The sequence below is a fragment of the Pseudonaja textilis genome, chromosome 10 (genome assembly GCF_049901715.1).
Source record: "Pseudonaja textilis isolate UNSWEBS1 chromosome 10, rPseTex1.2, whole genome shotgun sequence".
Taxonomy (NCBI): Eukaryota; Metazoa; Chordata; class Lepidosauria; order Squamata; family Elapidae; genus Pseudonaja; species Pseudonaja textilis.
This window is the reverse complement of record NC_141999.1, coordinates 5,062,013-5,083,112: the sequence shown is the minus strand read 5'-3', so window position 1 is coordinate 5,083,112 and position 21,100 is coordinate 5,062,013. Positions and strand designations below refer to the sequence as shown.

General features: G+C 41.6%; 1 protein-coding gene across 4 annotated transcripts in view; it reads left to right on the top strand.

Moving 5' to 3' along the window:
• Positions 1 to 21,100, top strand: part of SMAP2 (small ArfGAP2) — a 38,889-nt gene that overhangs the window by 7,811 nt on the left and 9,978 nt on the right. For all 4 annotated transcript variants that reach the window (XM_087939567.1, XM_087939566.1, XM_026702691.2 and 1 more), the window contains 3 exons: positions 18,215 to 18,348; positions 19,479 to 19,564; positions 20,549 to 20,627. In XM_087939567.1, the coding sequence (XP_087795693.1) occupies positions 19,482 to 19,564; positions 20,549 to 20,627 (162 nt within the window). In that variant the 5' untranslated portion in view covers positions 18,215 to 18,348; positions 19,479 to 19,481. The remainder of the gene's footprint in view (positions 1 to 18,214; positions 18,349 to 19,478; positions 19,565 to 20,548; positions 20,628 to 21,100) is intronic.

The window sequence follows — 21,100 nt, the reverse complement described above, 5'->3', positions numbered from 1 at the left end:
TGAAGCAAGTCATGAATCACACAGTTGAATTGCACAGTTGTTAAGCAAATCTGGCTTCCTCCTTTGAGTTTGCTTGTTGTAAGCTGGTTGGGAAAGTAACAAATGGCAATCACGTGACCCCAGGACACTGCAACCATTTTAAATATATACCAGTTGCCAAGTCCCCAAATTTTGATCATATGATCATAGGAACATGAAGATGGTTGTAAGCATGAGGGCTGGTTGTAACTTTGAACTATCATTAAACGAATGGTGAGCAAACAGGCCATTTTGCTTGTTTAATTTAGGCTCAGCTGTTAGCGAAATTATTTTCCTTTTTTTTTTTCAGTTGTGGACAATAACAGTTCAGTAACCATTTCACCTCGTATCAGTCAACCATTTCAGTTTCAGTTCATGTGGGAGAGTTAAATATAAGACATGTTATTCATAATGAGTATTTACTCAGTGGGATGTCCTCTGTTTTCCCTGGTTCTCTGGAGGCTCAGTTGCTAGAGAGGCAAGGCTGATACACCTGCCACTTCTTCAAGATGGCACAGAGATCTGTGCATGATGTTGGGTGCTGTCTCCTCTTTCTTCCCATAGATGGAGAGCAAACTCTTACATTCACTAGTTTGGTTTTTTACACCTACCAATTGTGTCTTTTAAGTGTCTTTTCAGTAATGCTTTCTTTTCTGTTGTGCCATGTATGGATTCTCAGAATAACAGCTTATAAACTCATTTCTCTACAAGTTAACTGGAAAGACTTTTATATGGAAATACCTTTTCGCTTGACTACAGATTTGCACTAGGTTACTCATCTTTTCCTGAGAAATCTCTCCCCTTTGTGTTGCATCTTCATTCTGTGTGTACGTTTTGTCTCTGTGTGCGTTGATCAGAGGATAAACTTATGTCCAGGTCAATCCTTCCCTAATGCATCTCTTGAGAAAGGCTGAGAATACAAGCTTCTCCAAATCTAAATATAAGCATCTCAGATGTTAGACATTAGTTAGTTAGCTAGATGCTAAGTGCTTGTTCTCATAGGGTCTATGCATCAATTCTGTTAGATGTTTCTCCATAAAAATCATGAACTGATAATTTTATTTTTCCCCAGTTGAGATATATCACTATAAACCACTAGATATTCTGGCAAAAAAAAATAAGCTTCTTTTCTGTGGTTAAGAGACATGATGTCCCTTCTCCACTAGGTCTGAGTCATCTAGAAACTCCCAGTTATATCAACTCTGATGCTTATGGAAATTAAGATTAGATAAGTAATATTCTGCTTCTGTAGTTGAACAACTCTTTTGCTATTGTAAGAGGAATAATTCTCTCTCTGGCAAGCATATCCGTTTTAGCTTAGAAAATAAGACATTTTTTGTACATCAAGAGACCTTTATTGGGGGAAGGGCTGCATTTTCCATCTAAAATATGCCATATTGGTGAATATTCTCTCTGGGCTAATGCATTTGGGCCTCAGCAACCTTGTGAGGTCAAATGTGTCTTGCAGAATTGGGATGATGATGATGAAGAAGAAGGTTAGTTTAGACCAGCAAGTACCCAAACTTTGCGACTTGGTGACCTGGCTGCAGGGGAGACGGGAACTATGCTGTGCACAAACAGCAGGCCAGCAAGCGCACACACACAATTGCCCACCAGCCCACCCCTCATGTAAGTTGAGCTGCATGCATGCTCCAGCCAGCCATACGCGCAGCCCAATTCCAAATAGGCCACAGCCACTAGTATGCTGCGGCCCAGAGGTTGGGGACCTCTGGTTTAGAAGACCTGTAGGCAACAATCCTGATATTTAAATGAGAATGTCTTTTACAGCAAATTATCAGCTTACATCTACAGACACTGATTTGCAAAGCGAGTGGTAAAGTTGCTGTTTTTCTGACATTGTTTTGCCTGCTATTGAGCAATGAGATCCTTGCCCTGCTGCAGTGCTCAAGTCTGAGTGAAAGAAAATTGCCTGTCCTAACTTGCTGTGCTGCAATAGGTTATTCAGTGACAAAAAGTGCTGGATGTGTACATCGGAAGCAGACTTCCTTCTCTAAAGAAAACCTCTCGATACAGGTAATCCTCATCTTACAGCCATTTATTTAGTGAATGTTGAAAGTTACAGTGGCACTGAAAAAAGTGGTTAATAATTGGCCCTCACACTTAAGGCCATTGCAACACACACACACACATGCGCGCGCACACAGAGGCAAAATTCAGAACAAAATTCGGGCACTTGGCAACCGGCCTATGTTTAAGCATCTGGGTTCATGAGATTGCCATTTGCAACCTTTCCAGCTGGCTTCCTAGGAATGCTTTCAATGTGGGAAGCCAGATTCGCTTGAAAACAAAAAATGTTAAAGTGTGATTCGCTTAACAACTGCTGTGATTTGCTTAACCCAGCCCCCCGCCCCAATATATATATGTATGTATGTATGTATGTATGTATGTTGTGGCTCCGGGCTTGGATTCAGCTCCTGTGACTGATATGAGTTCAAGTGAGGAGGACATGGCAGAAAATTATGAGCCGGCATGGCTCAGTGATTGGACTAGTAACCAGGATGAGGAGATGGACGTGACAAAGGAAGACAGACCTGATGTATTAGAATTGTCAGGACCTTTGACCTCCTCTGGTTCCTTATCTGATCAACAGCCGGGAATGGCTGACAGGGAAGTTTTGAGAGAGTCTTCTAGTGGAGATGAGAACTTGGAAAATTTGTGGTTAAATGTAAGGAACAGAAGACGTTTGAGAAGGCAAACTCAGCTGGAACGAAGAAGGAGGGCGAGTCAGTAAATTAGCACGTTGCCTCAATGAGTATAAAAGGACACAGCTGGACTGGTAAAATTTGCCAGGAACAAAGTGACTTATTGAATGAGGACGTTACAGCAAGAAGCTCTGAGACTTGAGATTTATTGCCAGGACTGGTTTGTCGGACAGAGTAAAGATTTATGCTGTGGATTGAGATTTCTGTCAGCCGTTATCTTGTAAGACTACTTTCTGTTTGATTTAAGTTTGAAACGGCTGTTTTCTGCTTTGTTCGTTTGAATTTTGAAGGGGAGTCATAACATATATATGTATATCAATCAATCAATCACAGAATTAGGCACAACTCACTTGCTCAGCAGTTGAAATTCTGGTCTCAATTGTGGTTGTAAGCTGAGGATAACCCATAGCGCGGTTTGGGCTACGCGGTAGAAGCGAAGAGTGAAGGGTGGGAGGGGCATAGCAAAAGCTGGGTCACACACACTTTTTTCTGTTGGGCCTCCCATAGACCAGAGCAGGAAACAATTTCACTGGGAGGCTAAAACGTCCGTCATTTAGATTGGCTGGTAGAATCTTGCAAGTCCAATTGGGCTGCCCCTCCTTCCCCTTTTGCTCCCCGGCGAATCAGGAAGGCCTCTGCCTGAGTCCCCCCGCCCCCCCAGTACCAGCTCTCATCTCACGACTTAAAACAAGGTTGATGTGATGAAATGTTGTGAGGAGGAGGTGTATCCCAGGAAGGAGGATTCCAGAGGAGTAAGAGGCAACTCAGCCCAGATAGTATGTGTGAGAGAAATAATAGTTCCTAATAGTTCTCAGAATACAGGTAGTCCTCGACATACAACAGTTCATTTAGTGACCCTTCACAGTTTTACACCGGCACTGAAAACTGTGACATATGACCGTTTTTCACACTTACAACCATCGCAGCATCCCCCCTGGTCATATGATCAAAATCAGGATGCTTGGCAAGTGGTTCTGACCTTTGCAAAGTCACCTGATCCGCTTTTGCGAACTTCTGACAAGCAAAATCAGTGGGGAATCCAGATTCACTTAACGACTGTGTGACTGACTTAACCAATGCAATGATTCACTTAACAACTGGCAAGAAAAGTCGTAAAATGGGCCAAAATGAATGCTTCACTTAGCAATGTAAAATTTGGGCTCCATTGTGGTCGTAACTCGAGGACTACCTATATATTGCAGATACAGATACTAGAGCGATAGGTTTTCTGGCAAGCGTTTATCTCTAGGTGTTACACCACAAATAACCCAACTTACAAGAATCACCGTTGTGTCACTTTTTTAGGCCTGACAATTTCAGCCTCTGTGACGACGGTTCTTGCGTATTTCCGTGAAGGTCACCTTCCTTATTCCGCACTCATCGCCTCCCTCCCTCCCTTCCTCTTTCTGATGTCCCCACCCCCACCCCAGAACAGGCTGCAGGAAAGGGCAAGCTAGACTTGAATATTTCTTGCAGGGTACTGCCGTTTAGGCTGAGAAAAACCAAGCTTGGAAAATGAGTAGTTTTAGGATTGCAAATTGTCCCTCCTGCTGTATGTATTTCCATCATCCCACAGGCAGAAATGAAAGGTGAGCATCTTCCGAGTTAGAGCATTAGAATTAGAGCATTTTCCCGGTTAGTTGCAGCTATATGTATGAAGTGAGAATTAAGGTAGTTTTTCTGTCCAGTTACACTCCAGTTACACTAAATTATGCTGTTGGTTGTGTTGAGGGGGAACTCATGAATGTCAGACTGTATTATGGAAGAAGAGAAGGCTTAGGTTAAAAAAAAAAGACTATTTCCATGGCTTCAAGCAAACTTACAGGTAGTCCTTGCTTAACGACTGGTTGCTTAGTGACTGTTCGAAGTTATGACAGAGCTCCCTAAATCTATGACCTGATCCAGAATTTTGAAAGCGGTACAAAAACACCCTGTGGTCATGTGATCACATGTTGGGCCTTTGGCAGCCAGCTCCCACTTACAGCCATTTGCAGTGTCCCACATTCACATGACCATGATTTTTGGCACATTTTGTAGGTTTCCAGCCTTTATTTCTGATTTCTAGCAAAACACACCCATTAAAAGAAACAGGTTTATTTAACAAGCATAATGGTTTCTTAATGGTCACCACAAAAAAGTGTAAAATCGGGTGTAATTATATGTTAACTTCCTTAATCACCATCACGACTTAGGATCATAATTCCAGGCTCAATTATGGCCATAAGTTAAGGACTTACCTGTACTTTTTGTTTACTATTATCTTCCAAAGATCCTGTTGCATTAATTCCAGTGAGCATCTGGAGAAAGGATTACATGTTTTGTTCTTTGTTTTTCCAAGGAACCCGTGGTAAAACTGAGTCAAGGTAGTAGTTCTTGCGTCTAGAAAAAGGTCAGGTGTGCTTGTGAAAAATCACTTTCTTCCAGAGCTGGAAACATGATTTCATACAGCTTCCCCCAAGATTCAGCACTGAGATACACAAAATGGTTCAAATTGTAGAACTACCATAGATGCAGTTAGATAGCAGGGGGGAAGATGAGGGAAAAGGGATTGAGTGGAGTTTAATGAGTTTTTAATTTAAACAAAAGAATCCTCTTTTGGTAGCGGATAGAAAAATAAATTGCATTAGCAGTTTTTGCTTTGGACCAACCAACCTTATGATCTTTATTCTTAGTACTTAATCGTAACATTTTACTTCTCTTTGTTATATCAAGTACTTCCTGTGAGTAAGATTGAGAGTTTGAAGTGTAAAAACACCTTGTCTCCAACTAGAAACGTTTCCAGGTTATTGCTACGCCCAGCCTACTTCAAAACTTCTGGATGTCAACTTCAGATTTCTCCATACTTGATGGTTTTCATCCCGCCATGGCGCATTGATTACAAGAGTTTCCTGTTATATAGATAAATGTGCAGTTGTGTGCCTTAATGTCCATTAGAATTGCAGTGCTTCTTTCAGCGCATGGAAGCTACATTAGGGGTTCTCAGATGGTCTATGGCGGCTGCCACCTTAAATTTCTATTTCTGTTTTGTTTTGTACACTTTTATGTTTTCCATGCTTTCAAAATGTAACATGTTTACATTTTGTTTCCAGGTCAGACTCAGCTGGAAGGAAAAATGTTTTGGCTTTGCTTCCATTGTGAACAAATAAGAACAGTTCCATAATCATTTCAAGGCTTTGGTTTCAGTTTATGTGGGAGAGTTACATAGAAGGAATATGGTGAGAGCCACTAGTCAAAACAGTTAAAAACTGAAACTTTGTTTTCAAAAAAGATTAGGAAGTGATTAGAAGTTAGCACCTGCCCAATACTGTCTCTTTTCCTCTCTTTATTATGTTGGGCACAAGAGATTTGATATCTTAAACAAGGGGCACAGCTTTATTAATTCCTTGGAGTTACAACCCGTCTTTCCTCCAGAAGCTGAAGGCAGCGCGCATCTCTTCCTCAGAAACAACTTTGTGAGGTACATTGCACTGAGAGATAACAACTGATACACAAGTATCTGACGTCAGGCCTTCAAGGAATACCAGATGTGAACACCGAAATCATTAATACCAAAATTACTTTTATTGTAGGGCTACTACGCTTCCTGGGACTTGCCACTGAATCTTCTCCTCCTCCTTCCCCCCCCCCCCCCGCCCAGCCTTTATCCTAAAGAGAATTAGGGAGGGTCACGACTGAAATGCTTTCTCAAATTCCTTTTCTTGCTCTGAACTGGGATTACTCTGCTTGTTGTCTTGGTTGCAGCTCTTCTTCAAGGTTATCCTCACAGCCCATTACACGTAGTGAGTTTCTTTCTGTAGCTGAGGGTTGATTTGAATCTGGACCTTCCCAGTTCAAATGGGACATCTTAATCACTATCCTGAAAAGCACACTTGCTGTCTTGTTCAGACATAGCAAACCAAGATTGGAACAATTTACAATTCAGAAGTTTTCCTTCCCAAGTTCGTCTCCTCCCCTGATTGATTCTTTAAAAGGCTGTTTTAAATGATATACAGTACATACAGCACACTATTGGCTTACAGAAAAAGGGTTGGATGTCGCATATAGAATCATGGGGCTGAAAGGGACCTTTGAGGTCACCTCATTTAGTCCATACCCCTCCCCAAGAAGTCCTTATACAGTCTTGGACAAATGGTTGTCCAATCTTTTTTTGACCCAGTCGTGTCATCTTCCAAATGCATTCAGGTATCCAAGCCCCATGGCAATGTGCAATGCCACCCTGGAATATGATGCATTTTGTAAGAATAACTAGAACTCCAAGATTGCTGAGTGTCTAGAAACAGGGTTTGTTTTTTTCCTTCCATTAAATCATGTCCAGTTCTCCAAGACTGGACAAATCCTTGCACATTTTCTTGGCAAGGTTTTTCAGAAGTGGTTTGCCATTGCCTCCTTCCTAGGGCTGAGGGAAAGCGACTGGTCCCAGTTATACAACTGGCTTCATGCCAAGGCAGGACTAGAACTCACGGTATCCCAGTTTCTAACCTGAAGCTTTAACCACGAGACCCAAACTGGCACCCGAGAAACAATTGTAGAAGTCCAATTCCAAACATTGTCTACAATTCCAAACAATTGCAGAAGTCAAATAATTCTGAAGGTCCATGTGTTTTAAATATTGTATTGGTGAGAAATCATTTTGATGTCTTAATCACGACTTTATTTTTTTTTACCACCTAGAGGCCAGCACAAATTATCTAGAGATGGACAATGGCATTTCTTACACTTTTTTTATGCTGGGTTCATGGCACAAGCACCTATGTTGAATTATAAAACCAGAGCCTGCAGTTTGTGTATAAGAAAGACAGCTTTTTGCTACAGAAAACTGAACTTTCAATTTATTTATTTTTAACAATGCAACGACTGCTGGTTGCTATGGTAACTGACTTATAAAATGCATTTGGGAGATGTCAGAACGCCTTCATGAAACCCACATGCCGATCTAAAGCGGGAATGCCATTTTCTCTTGGAACAGAATCTGCCTGGGATTTTAGCAGAGACTAAATTGACAGAATCTGGACTCCTGACAAAAACAAGGCTAGGTTTTCATAAATACTGTACAAATAAATTGGCTTTCAGCAGGCTCATTGACAGGTCAGGCTCTCCCGTTTATAATGAGAGATGGTGAAATAAATGCAAAATGCGGTGCCATTTGACTGCAGCCAAAGGAAGACCTCAGATTTCTGGATGACTTTTTGTATTAATTATTCCTCTTGCAGATTCATTGTGGCATTTAATGTTGTCCCTCAATTATCTTTTATTATGCCAGCAATTCAGAGTGGTGGGATTGCCTGAGAACCTGGTCTTCTTCAGATGTAATAAACTGCAAAATCCTAGAATTATTTCCCAAATCGGAGTAAGAAGGGTGATTCTTGCAGGCCGAGGAAGACAGCTAAACATGTTTAATGAGCTGTGTTGCTTTGGGTCCATGTTGGCGTTTTGTAACATGCATTTATAGGACATTTATTTTTTTTGCTTCTTTGTTTTATATGCTGCCCATCTTGCTATCCAGAGCGACTTTGGGCAGCTTAAAAGCATTAACATAAAAGCATTAAAAACATAGAATTAACAAAATTGAATAAGTGAAGAAAAACCAAAAGCACAGATGGTACCGGCATGTGCTTTTATGTCTCTCTCTTTCAATCAGCCATCTCCAGCACCCCACCTTGGGTTAGACAAGCAGCAGAGCCAAGTTTTAAGGCCAGAAAGATGAAGGCAAATCTTGTCTCCAGATGCAAGGTGTCCCAGAGGGCAGGGGCCACGGAAGAGGAGGCACTTCTCCTAGACTCCGTTAGCTGAAATGTCTTGGCCTACGGGGTCTGTAGCAAGCCCCATCTGCCAAAGCGAGTGGGGCAGACCAATCCCACTGATGCAAGAAATTATTAATTCTCCAGCTGTGTGTGGGCAAGTTTTGAGCTCCACTGATACAAGGGCCTTCAGTTTTCCAGGGTTTTTTTTTTGTGTGTATGTGTGTGCTTCAGATGGGTGTTTCAGGACACATGTTCAGCCAAGAAATTGTGATTAATAATTAAAATTAATCCCACAAAAACGTTCTTCTAAAACGTGTTCCTAGTTTCCACACAATTATTCTTTTCCAGGCACCTGGAAAAATACTTAACGGAAGGAAATATTGAAGGCCGGTGCCCCCCTTCATTGTTGCTTCTCAAGATGGTTAGGTCTGGAGTTGGCCACAATTTCTAGCTATTCTCTTTTTAGGCAAGTGTAGTTCAGATGTTTTGTCAATCTGTTGGATGCCGCCTTGGGGTCTAGCAGAAGTTTTCATCCTCGGTTTTACCTGTCCCTGTTCCAGAGGAGACTCTGCAGGGCAGCAATGGAAGCTGATTTGTGCCCTAGAAAATGATCTAAAATTGTAGTTAGAGAATCCAATTCAATTACCAGTTTGTACTTTCCAAATGAGTGCAGAACAGGAACTCAGTTCATACCAAATCTGTAAATTTTAAGTTTATAGCCAAAAAACAATATACAAAAATATGTAAAAAGAGGAAAATGCACAAAAATTGATACATTAAAAGTACATTGATGGGGAAAATTATTTGCAAAAAGCCAGATAATGGAAAAAGTGCGGACTCTGTGTGTGTGTGTGTGTGTGTGTGTGTGTGTGAAGAGAATATGCATGACTGTGTGTCCAAAAATGCATATATATATTTTAACCCATTCCCCAGATATGAAGCTGTGAAAAGCTATGACAAATTTGAGATTTCTATCCAACTCTAGAAAATAGTACATAACATGTACATAACATGTACATAACATATACCTTCAATTTTTACCATTCTCCTAATTAGCTGCAAGGCTAATATTGCTACAGGACCTCATTCACTATTTCTGGGTGAAAGGGATCTCGAGGGGAAGGAATTTGGAAATCATCCCACAGATTTTCACACACACTCTTTCTGCTGCCTGATTCCTGCATATTTTAGGGCTTTCCCTTGCTTTGTACAGTTGACTGGCCGGCCAAGGGAAATACATTGTCATCGAAGCAAAGAATGGATCCTCAAAGTCCCAGGACCACTTGACTAACAAATACAATTGGGACCTAAATTTCCATTGCTTAAAACAGGACCGTTGTTAAATAAGTTGCACCCAATTTTACATTCCTTTAAAGCAAATCACTGTGATTATTAAGTGAATCCGACTCCCTCCCCCCCCCTTGACTTTGTTGTAAATTGGCCGGAAAGGTCACAAACGCCAATCATGTGACCCCGGGATGGCATATCTGTCACAAATACATGCATTTGCCAACTGCCCAAATTTTGATCCTGTGAGCATGGGGATGCTGCAGTGGTCATAAGTGCAAGGATTTTTTTTTTTTGTAACTTTGAACAAAAGGAACGGTTGTAAATCAAGGCTTAGCTGTACCCTTTCCTTAGCCTCAGCCAGTAAAGAAAAAAGAATGAGGAAGGCTGCCCTAGAGAATCAGCTTCAAAGATTAAAAGGTTCAAAAAATTACAGTTTCTAGAACCATCCTCTCCTTCAGTTGTCCAACTGGCAGAAATTGTCATCTTTTCAGATCAAGTAGTTTCAACAAATAATAGATCTTGCGAAGAACATCTAGTACCCTGCTTGGGCTAAGACATCAATATTAGACCTCATAGGTGAGCAGTGCCTTGTCTCCGTTATTTAAAATTCAGGCAGCAAGGTTTTCTAATTGTAAATAATGATCACTGTAGAATTAAAGCTATTAAGGGAAAGGTCAGAGTTCTAACAAAATTATTTCTGAAATCTGTCTCTACAACCTATATGCTATAGCTACTACTGTTTGTTGTAGAGTTGTAACGCTAGAAAACTTAAATTGTTTTCTGAATTTTCTCCCCTACTTGTTATTCTAGCAAACTTGATGGAGATACTATTTCTGGGCATTATGAGACTAGCATTTTCTTCTTCTTTTAATAATGCTGTTGATAGCCAAACTGTTTCACCTACTGCTTACATCCAGGATATACTGTTTGTATACAATTTCCAATTTTAGTTCTATTGTTAAAATTATTACCGTAAAAAATAGGTTTCTTTATATCTATCTCATTCTTTATCATCTTGAAGACAATCCTCCCTCCTCTGTTTTTGTGTTTCTGTTTTTTTATTGTATTGCTTTAAACCCCAAAGATCCTTTCATATTTCTAGTGATTCCAAATGGATTCTGACCCATTTGCTAATTTTGAGCTCTAGCCTTCTACATTTTTTAAAAAATCAGCCTTTTAGATGTCACTGCAGAACAAGCTGTGCTTTTTGTTTAATTGCTTCACAAGAGGCACAACTCCTGGTTTGCTGGATCAAGTAGCAATGCAGTTGTATTCTGTTTCTAATCTATTGTTTCAACTCGGATGGCCCCAGCAGCAGCCATGGCAATGTTGACTTTGTTAGTTATTGTGTCAGAGATGGTGGGCATCCTGTATGCAGATTCTCAAGGGCACAAATATCGGTACAGGTAGCCCTCGACGCATGACCACAATTGAGCCCAGCAAAATTTAGTTCGTTAAGTGAGTTTTGCCCCATTTTACGATATTTCTTAACAACTCCCCACAGTTGTTAAGTGAATCACTGCAGTTGATGAGTTGGTAATCTGGTTGTTAAGTAAATCTGGCTTCCCCATTGACTTTGCTTGTCAGAAGGTTGCAAAAAGTGCAAAAAGTGATCACATGACAATGGCCTGAACTAGTACGAACCACTTGCCCAGCATCTGAATTTTCATCACACAATCATGGGGATGCTGCAAAGGTTGTAACTCTAAAAAACAGTCATGAACCACTTTTTGCATTGCAACTTTGAACGGTCACTAACTGAACTTGTTGTAAGTTGAGGACTGCCTGTATAAGGCTGTAAAGCAATTGGTGAGTTTCTTCCTTCAACTAAAATCATAGCAGATGCCAAAATAGTTTCCCAAAAGGAGGAGGAGGATGAACGAGAAATTGATCTAGTAGAAGAGAATATTTATAGCTCAGGTTTGAACTGGAGGGTTCTTGATGCTCTCTAAGCTTGGTTATCTTCTTTCAGATGTGAAACATTGGATAATAAGACATCTGTAAGAAAACAATTAAATTCAGAGAGCACCAGGTGTCCCACAAAAAATAGATCTTTACTGTTCTTCAAAACTTAAGTTAATCTTAAGAATACCAAATAAGAATTGCATTCAGATTTGCCTGAAGTTTAAAAGTACATTTTACAATCCAGGTAGTCCTTGACTTATGATGAGAACCAGAATTTCCATTACTAAGTAAGTTGGTTGTTAAATGAGCTGTGCCCAATTTTATGACCAGTTTGCCAGTTATTAAATGAATCACATGGTTGTTAAGTAAATATGACTTACAAATTGACTTTGCTTGTCAGAAGCTGGCTGGGGAATGTCAGAAATGTCAATCATCTGACTGCAGCAATCAAATATATGCTGATTGCCAAGCATCCAATTTTGATCATATGCCTGTGGGGATGCTCCAATAATCATAAGTGCAAGGACCAGTCATAAGTACCTTTGTTCAATGTCGTAACTTCAAACAGTCACTAAACAAATGGTTAGAAATTGAGGACTCCCTGTACTTCTCGGCATCCTGTTCAGGATGCACAGTTTCTTGAGAAAATCATTTGATGCTAACATGGAGGCCATTGAGCACAGTGCATGGAAGTGGCTATTTCTTTCCATTTGTGCATCTCTTAATCATCTATTTTGCAGACCAACGTTTACTCTAGTGACATCGGTAATCAAGTATGCAAGATAATTAAATGCTTCTCCTGATCAGCAGTGTCTGGCTGACTTTACTGAAAGCGGCTACCCTGTAAAATGCTTGAGTCTGTGGGATCTGGGAAATCTACATCTCTCTTCCTGATTCAAATGATTTAATATAAATAATTATTAGGTGTATTGAATGACCCCTCTTCCTAAAACATTAACATATAGACCAGTCAATGTAGATTACAATGCAATGCAAAAAAAAATGGCTACTCAAAAATACACGAGCCAGCATCATAACTGGTATTAAAATGCAGGTAGTCCTTGACATATGACCACGATTTGGAATTAAAGTAATACGTTAGTCAGGAGTCAGTGTTGTAGTCAGGAGTCAGTGCACCACATAACTGGACCTGGTTGTTTTGACATTTTTTGCAGCAGTTGTTAAGAAAATACTGTGATTATTAAGCAAATCCAATTTTTCCTTTCTTGCTGGAAATCAGAAATAAATGCCAAAAATAAGCAAAAAAGTGATAGGTTGTAGTCACAGGACCATGGGATTCTGCATAAAGGGGAACTGCTTGTCGAAGTGTCCAAAATGCTGCCATTGTAACTTTGAAAATGGGTTGTAAGTAGCTTTGTGGAGATCTGTTGTAACTTTGAATGGTTGTTCCGTGACTGGACGTAAGTTGACTACCTCTGTTAGTAACGGAGTCAGTGGACCTTCCTAAAGATGGGACACACAACCAGGTCCCAAGACAATTTATACCCTGTGCTCCCACAGCAAACAAACATAGGATAGCCACCACCTCTGAAGATCTTAAAACATGGACAGAAGGACATTTGGGGTTTTTATAGAATTCTTGGGAATAGCATTGTAAAAGTCCCCCCATAATATCATCCCTGTTATCAAGTAGCAAGGAAGCATTAGGTGAGTGCCTGCATTCCAGATAGTCTCTGAAGATCTCTTGCGGGGCCATTTCAGCTATAGCAGAATTGAAACGTTCTCCCCGTATATCATGTGTTCTAGTGAAGTTATATGTCAAGCGTTTCTTCTCCTTTTTAGAGAAGCACATCAAGAATTTCCTCCTTTTGTTTTGCATTTGGTCTCTCTGACTTCTTAAAGCATAGAAAAATTGCATAATGGAAACCAAGAAATAATTCTTCAAGAGAAGCACCTCGACTTCTTCGTGGTTCTAAAAAGAAATCTGCAGGCAAGAGGGACTTTTCTCTGTAATTATGAGTTGGGTGTCATTGGAAAGCCCTAGAAATCAATTCGAGACAAAGATAAGTCTCTTTAACATTGTATATGAACCCTGGTTGAGTTGAGTTTAGTGAGAGTAAATCTCAATAAAGACAGGGTTGCCAATATTTTTTAAAAAAAGTATACCTCGCTATTTTTTTATCCATCTTCTTGTCTTTTCATGTCATCATACATTTTCTTGTTTCTTACCACCCATGTAAGTAGATACGTATGCATTTTATAGGTGGTGCCCAACTCTCAGACAGTTCTGTATGGCTTACAATTTAGCATATAATGAATACTGAAAATGATAAAACACTTCAATAACACAATACAAAATAAACAAGATGGAAGTCCAGGCACACACCAGCAAATAAAATTTTGCAAAACACATGCCCAGAAGGGCTGCTACGTGACAAAGCATGAGTCTCTTGAACAATGTTTCTCAGCCATGGGGTTAGGACTTCGACCCCCAGAATTCCCCAGTCAACAAAGCTGGCTCGGGAATTGTGGGAGTCAAGGTCCACACCTCCTTTAAGCTAAGCCCAGTTAGGGATGAGAAGCACGGCTCTAGGCCCTGACTTCTCTGCAGCAATGGGTCACCTCTAAACTTCACAGGGATTTGTGGAAAATAAAAGCAGTGAATGGCTGCAATGCAGAATTTTTTGGGAACTCTGCTGGATTGTCTATCCCCTTCAAAATAAATGATAAATGGAAGATGGGCTGGCAGGACCCTATTAAGACTGAGATGTGCTGGATCTTCCATACCTGTCACGATGGGACTTTGTGGCAGGTGTAGCCCCCCTGGCCTTCCAATCCAACTATCCACATTTAACCCTGGCCTTCAAGAACTTTGATCTGGCCCTGCAGAGGGCTCAGAGGGCTCGAACTGGGTAGAGGCACTTAGAGACAGGAGAGAATATGTGCATAACGGCAGGCTGCAGGAGTGCGAGGCCGATTTAATCACATTACAAGATCTGTGCATATCAGAGGCGGGGAGGAAAATGTTGGCAACCAGCCTGCAAATCCTCACTGAAAAAAAGGTTCATGAATCCAGTCTGCTAAAATATTGGGGTGGGGTGGGGGGTGTATTTAAGTTTGGGAAGAAGCTGGTATCATAGTTTAAAAGAGCTGGCAGGTGTGTCCGCATCAAAGTTTAATCTCTGTTAATAATCTTTAAATTGTCAATCTGAAATGTACCCTCCTCCTTATAGATTCCTGGCTGGCTCTGGAAGCTGGAAGTGCAACTTCAGTATTTCCAGTTTGAGGGGCTCTTTTCCTCCCTTGTTTCTTTGACCTGCCAGATCTGATGCTATAAGAGTTCTCGGAATGGGATCTGCTTTGAGGTTTTCCTTTTTGGCACTTCCCCTCTGCTGCTCTGCAGTTGGAATTGACATTGTCAGATGTTCCCTAAAGAGCTCTTTGAAAGAGGCAAAAACTGAAATGGTGGCGTGTGAGATAGGATTACAAACACAGAAGCGTCTCTTGCGGTGACTGAACGTCTCCCTCCACCGCAGGCCTTCTCATCTGACATTTGCATTCATTGTGCTTCACAGATGATGATGTAATCCTGACTCCAGTCCTGCCAGTCTTGTTCGTACAGCAAAGTCGGGCCTGGAAATTCCACAATTTGTCAATTCCAATAATTTGCCTTTAGGTGCCATCGGGTATTGCAGCTTTCTCCAAACTGAACTCCTTTGCCCTCCAGGTGTGTTTCTAGTCCATCGGGAGAGGCCACAAAATAGCGGTTTTCAAGAAAGTCTAATATCCTGTCAGATCTTTTGTCTCTAATTTGGATCTGGTTTGTCTGAATGAGTCATGCACTTAGCTGGTTTCCTCTCCTTGGAGTTTTCTGTGGATATGGGGGCTCCAAATCCCAGAATTTTAAGCTAAGTTTTTCCAAACTGAAGCACAGTGAAGAACTTCAGTGATATTTGCAACCCAGATTGGTGCAGAATATTCCGGATTCTCTGCATCTTAATCACCCACTCCTACAAGTACGGTGCTTCTCTGTGGACTTGAAGGACTGATTCCGGGCCTTTAAGAACTTGCCAGCCCAGAAAAGCCTCAGCCAGAGCTGCATTGCATCTCGTGGCTGCTGCCCAAATTCACGGCAAACAATGGAATGTTCTGTTTCAAGGGCATCCAGAGCCAAGGGGATGATGGCTTCATGTAGTGGCTTCATGTAGTGGCCTCTTTCCATCTGCACTGCTGTCCCTTGCTGGCGTGTGAGGAAGAACCCCGATAACAAAGCCGACTTTCCTTTCTCTTTGCCCTGAAATAACCAGATTTAACAAGAGGGTGTGCGCGAGTGTAAGTCAAGAGCATTCATCTGCCTGCAATCTGCAGTGGGTACATGCTGTTCAGCCTCTCACCCAGCTGGGAAAACGCCACTAAAGTGTGAAAAGGATAATAGTCTTCTGGGTGTCATCCTGTGCCCACCTTTTGACATTTTTAAAACCGTCAGCCACTTCAACGAGTTCTAATTTTGCCTTTATTGAATGATGCCTCTTTTTGTTCAAAGTAAACTGAAGCTCCGAAGGTCATGCCTTGAATAACGAATTAATTAATATAGCGATGATCATGAGCAGACTTTGGACCCAATATTGAAAAAGACAATTAAGGGGCCGTAGTCCCTCCCCCTCTTCATCCTTTCTTTTTCAACAAGATTATGACTTTATTTCTTGGTATGATTATTTAAAAGCCAGTTTGTACCATAGTTGAAAGTTCCAGACTCTTTCACTTATGCACTACAGGTAGTTCTCAACTTAAGACTGTAATTGAACCCAGAATGATAGCTGTATGTCATATGTCATTAAGCGAGTGATCATATGACCACGCCCGATTTTGCAACTTTTTTTGCACGGATCATTGTCAATAGCACTTAGACATATACCGTTCACGGTGCTTTACAGCAGAGGTTGCCAACTGATGGTCCGCGGACCGCTGGTGGTCCATGAGAAAATTTTGGTGATCTGCAGCGCACCCCTGTCTGCAACAGGGGTGATACCGGCTGCGGATGGACTGATGCAGGTGGGGAGGGAGGGTAGCGCGCAGGAGATCACGGCATTGGAGCCCTTCCTGGGTGTTCCCTGGCCTGCGAGGGGAGGGCACGATCTCCTGTGCCTCTCTCCTCAGGAGCCGCAAAATCCTCGCTGCCCCTCTGGCAGCCGCGAAGCCTCCTCCCACCGCGCTTCTCTTCCTCCTCGCCAGAAGCACTCATGACCAGCAGGAAGGAGGAGAGTTGGCGGGTGCCAGAGGGGCAGCAAGCACTTTGAGGCTTCTGGGGGGAGGGTTTGAGCCTTCGCCTTGCAACATCTTCACCTGAGAGCATCGCTGCCAACCACTTCCTGCAGCTCAGGAGGTCTGCGCTCTTCCCGCTGCTGCTCGGCCTCCTCGATGCACAGAGGCCGGAGGCAGCAGCCATGACACAGGTTTGCTAGGAAGATTGCAGGATTGCCTCACCTTCCCGCCAGCCATCTGGTCTTCAGCACATGACTCGTCGGCCTCTGGACATCAGATTCCCACCACCCAGCACCAGTTCAGAGGTTTCTTCCCCCCCCAACCCCCGAGGACAGAGAGCAAGGGTTGAGAGAGAGAGAGACAAGACACACGCACACAGAGAGAGAAACGGAGAAAGAGAGAGAGGATAGGGAAAGAGAGAGACAAGACAGAGAGAGAAAGAGGGAGAAAGGGAGAGATAGGGAAAGAGAGAGAGAGACAAGACACAGAGAAAGAGAGACAGAGAGGGAAAGAGAGAGAAAGAGAGATAAGAGATCCCAGTGTTTCGTTTTCTGTGGGAAACAGGTCCAAATGCCTCGAAAGTATCTAAAGTTGCAGAAACAGGCAGCCAAGCTAAGTGCCTGAAGGACTCCATCCCATCAGTGGGAGTCCAGGCGCTTCAGCGAGCGGCATGCTGGATTCATATTAGTGGTGCGCGGGATTTAAAATTATGGATTTGGTGGTCCCTGAGGTCCAAAAGGTTGGACACCCTTGCTTTACAGCCCTGTCTAAGTGGTTTATAGAGTCAGCATATTACCCCCAACAATCTGGGTCATCACTTTACTGACCTCGGAAGGATGGAAGGTTGAATCAACCTTGAGCCCGTGGGACTAAAACTGCCAAACTGCTGACAGCCGGCAGTCAGCAGAAGTAGCCTGCAGTACTCCATTCTAACCACTGCACCACCACGGCTCATTTAAGTGAATTACTAGTTGTTTATTGAATCCATTGTCTACAATGGGCATTTTGTTTCCAGAAACCAAAAGTAAATGCCAGTTTCCAGATAAAAACATCATAAATTGCAGCCACATGACCATTCAATGTTGCAAAGAGCTGTAAATTCAGACCAGTAGCCAAACACCCAAAATGCCATCATATGACTTGGCAGAAGTTCAAATCCTAGTCATTAATGCCCCTGCAAATGTCAATCATAACCTCTAATGTTGCTAAGTGAATTATTGTAAGTTGAGGACTACTGTAGGAGGTTCTTGGAAGAGGGATCTTGCCCAGCAGCTCACAGCCACTCTCACAACCTTTTCCCTTGTACTTTCACAGGGCCAAGATGGGCCTCGTGGAACATTGGCGTCTTTATTTGCATCCGCTGTGCTGGAATACACCGGAACTTGGGAGTCCATATCTCCAGAGTAAAATCTGTCAATCTGGACCAATGGACACAAGAACAAATACAGGTCAGTATGGATTTTTGCCAGCAGCAAAAGAGAAAAGTTATAGGTGTGGGTGCAGCTCCAAAATTAGTGGAATGCTCTTCTGTCCTCAGATAAACATCCTGACATAGGACAATCTGAGTTGTAGAGAATCTAATTGTCAACGTTACATGCTCATTTTCTACCTTCAGAGATTCCTCATTCCTACAAAACCAATCTGGAGCAATCTGTACACATGTTTAACATTCTTCAAAAATTGTGTCTGATTTTCTCCTGGACAGTATCTGCAGTTTTCTTGTAAGGTTTTTCAGAAGTGGTGTTATCATTATGTCTTTCCTAGTCAGCGTTTACAGCTATGCTGTCTGGAAAATTCTGGGAGTTGAAGTCCACATATCTTGAGAAAGGTTGAGAAAAACTATTCCTGAGGCTGAGAGAAAATGCCTAGCCCTGGGTCACCCAGCTAGCTTTGTAAGATGGGACTAGAACTCATGACTTCCCATATTCTATGCCTTAATCATTATTACATTAAAATATTAAAAATAAAAATTAGCATTGTAATCTTATATACAATAGTAACCCCAGGATTTAATGTAAGTTGTTTGGAAAAAAAATTATTTTGTCCTCGCTGCCCCATTTCACCTATCCTGAGATATTTGGCTTCTCCATTTCTTATCTCATTTTCCCTCATTTATAATGACTAAGGAGACACATTCATGGGGCGCATAACGACCCCTTTCTTTCTTCACCTTCCTCTAAGGTTCAGAGAAATCGATTTAGAATAAGCTACACTCACTTCAGAATGCTAGATTAGACTAGTCATTTTATCAAATAAAATCACCATGATTGGTGAGGGAACGTAACTGCTTCTTCCAGTAGATCTCAATACGGTTTACTGCTGATCTAATAGAAACTGATAATGCATTTAACTACAAGTCATCATAACCCTTGATATCTGCAGGTTGGTGTCCAAACTCCATTCTATAAATATTCTGGCAGACAATAATATTAATCTACCTTCTCCCCTGATGCTTTGGTTGTCAGAGTTAAAAAAAAAAAAGTTTGCTTCCTGGAGTTAATTCATACAAATGAAAAAATTCAAGCGAAAGCCTAATTAATTATACAACATCACAGAGACTTTCTATTTTGTATTCCAGTGCATGCAAGAAATGGGAAATGGGAAAGCAAATCGCCTTTACGAAGGTTACCTGCCAGAGAACTTCAGACGACCCCAGACAGACCAGCATCCTTTCTCTGCCTGTTGTCCCCACAGGAAAATGGAGGCCTCAGCAGCACTGGAGGGAGTGTGGGAAGGGGATATCTCTATATCAGTCTCTGCATGAACCCTTTTAGACTCCACAGCCTTTTTTGGAATTTTGATGAGGTTTCCCTGTTAGTGAGCATCTTCTGGAAAACCAAGCCTCATAAATCAACCCTGACTAGAAGGTGCAGTATTCAGTGTCCTCCCTCTAGTCTAGACCCTCCTGGAGATATTGTGTTTTTTTGGCAACAATATGAATGGGAATTGCTGTTACCTTTACTAAGATGGGGTTTCTTCCCCCTCAGTTAAGTCAACACTGCTGGGATTTGCTGGAGATAACTTTTAAAACATTAAAAAGTTTTTTGTGGAACAAAACGATGACTCTAGATCCATGTTTCAAACTTGGCAACTTTGAGATGTTTGGGCTTCAACTCCCAGAATTCCCCAGCCAGGCTGGCTAGAGAATTCTGGGAGATGAAGTCCATACATCTTAATATTATGCAGTTTGGCTTCTGCTTCATATGGAGGCAGGTAACTCATAAAACCAGCAATATCTATGCTGACAGGAGCAATTTATCTGCTCATGGCCACAGATTGAAATCAACAATCCTAATCTATCCTATCCTATAATTTGTTGTCATGCTTTGCATATTATAAGCAAAACTACCATATTCTCTGGATTGGAGCACAACTGCAGATTTACCATTATCTGGGCTGCAAAATCCACAAAGACTGGTAGATGGCAGCAGATGCTTAAGAGTTTTCTATAACTTGTGCTACAATCTAATGATAGTCCAGCTTTTATATTTATCACAGTGGAAACAACTACATTCCCCCCAGTCCCTTGGCCAGTTCTGGTTAGTTTAACTTCAGCCTGATGGTTGCCTCCAAAATTATTGCAGCATCTAATTTGGTAGCAAAACTATCTGCTCTTGGTTTATTCATCCTTATCCAGTTTCCTCCCAGAGCAGTGGAGAGCTTTATCAGAGACAAATATGAAAAGAAGAAGTACATGGACAGAAGTCTCGACATCAACACGTTACGGGTTGGTTGGTTCTAAATGCATAAATGCTTTTGCTTTTTTGGTTCTGTCCAGTATTTTGACTGGCAGGAGCTGTCATAAGATGGGGTGAACAATTTTATTCTAGATGGGGTGAACAATTTTATTCTGTGAAGGATCCCAAGGTTGTGTGGGAGGGGATATAGGAATATAGGAAATATATAGGAATAGTGAATGGGGCAGAGCCCATAATAGGTAAAAATACCCATAATCTCTCTGACACTCTGTTTTGTCATCCTCTTCTTTGAATCTGATATGATCTTCATTTTCTTCTAAGAAGGATGCTGTGGAAAAAATAAATATGAATTGCTTACTGTACAGAGATGAAACAAATTAGACTGAAGGGGTCAAAAAACGAGCTCATTAGATGGGCAGAGAGACAGACAGATAGTTCTGCCAGGTTAATGAAAGGCCTGGCAATGCATTTTCATGAGATTTGGCTGGTTTTAACTTTGATC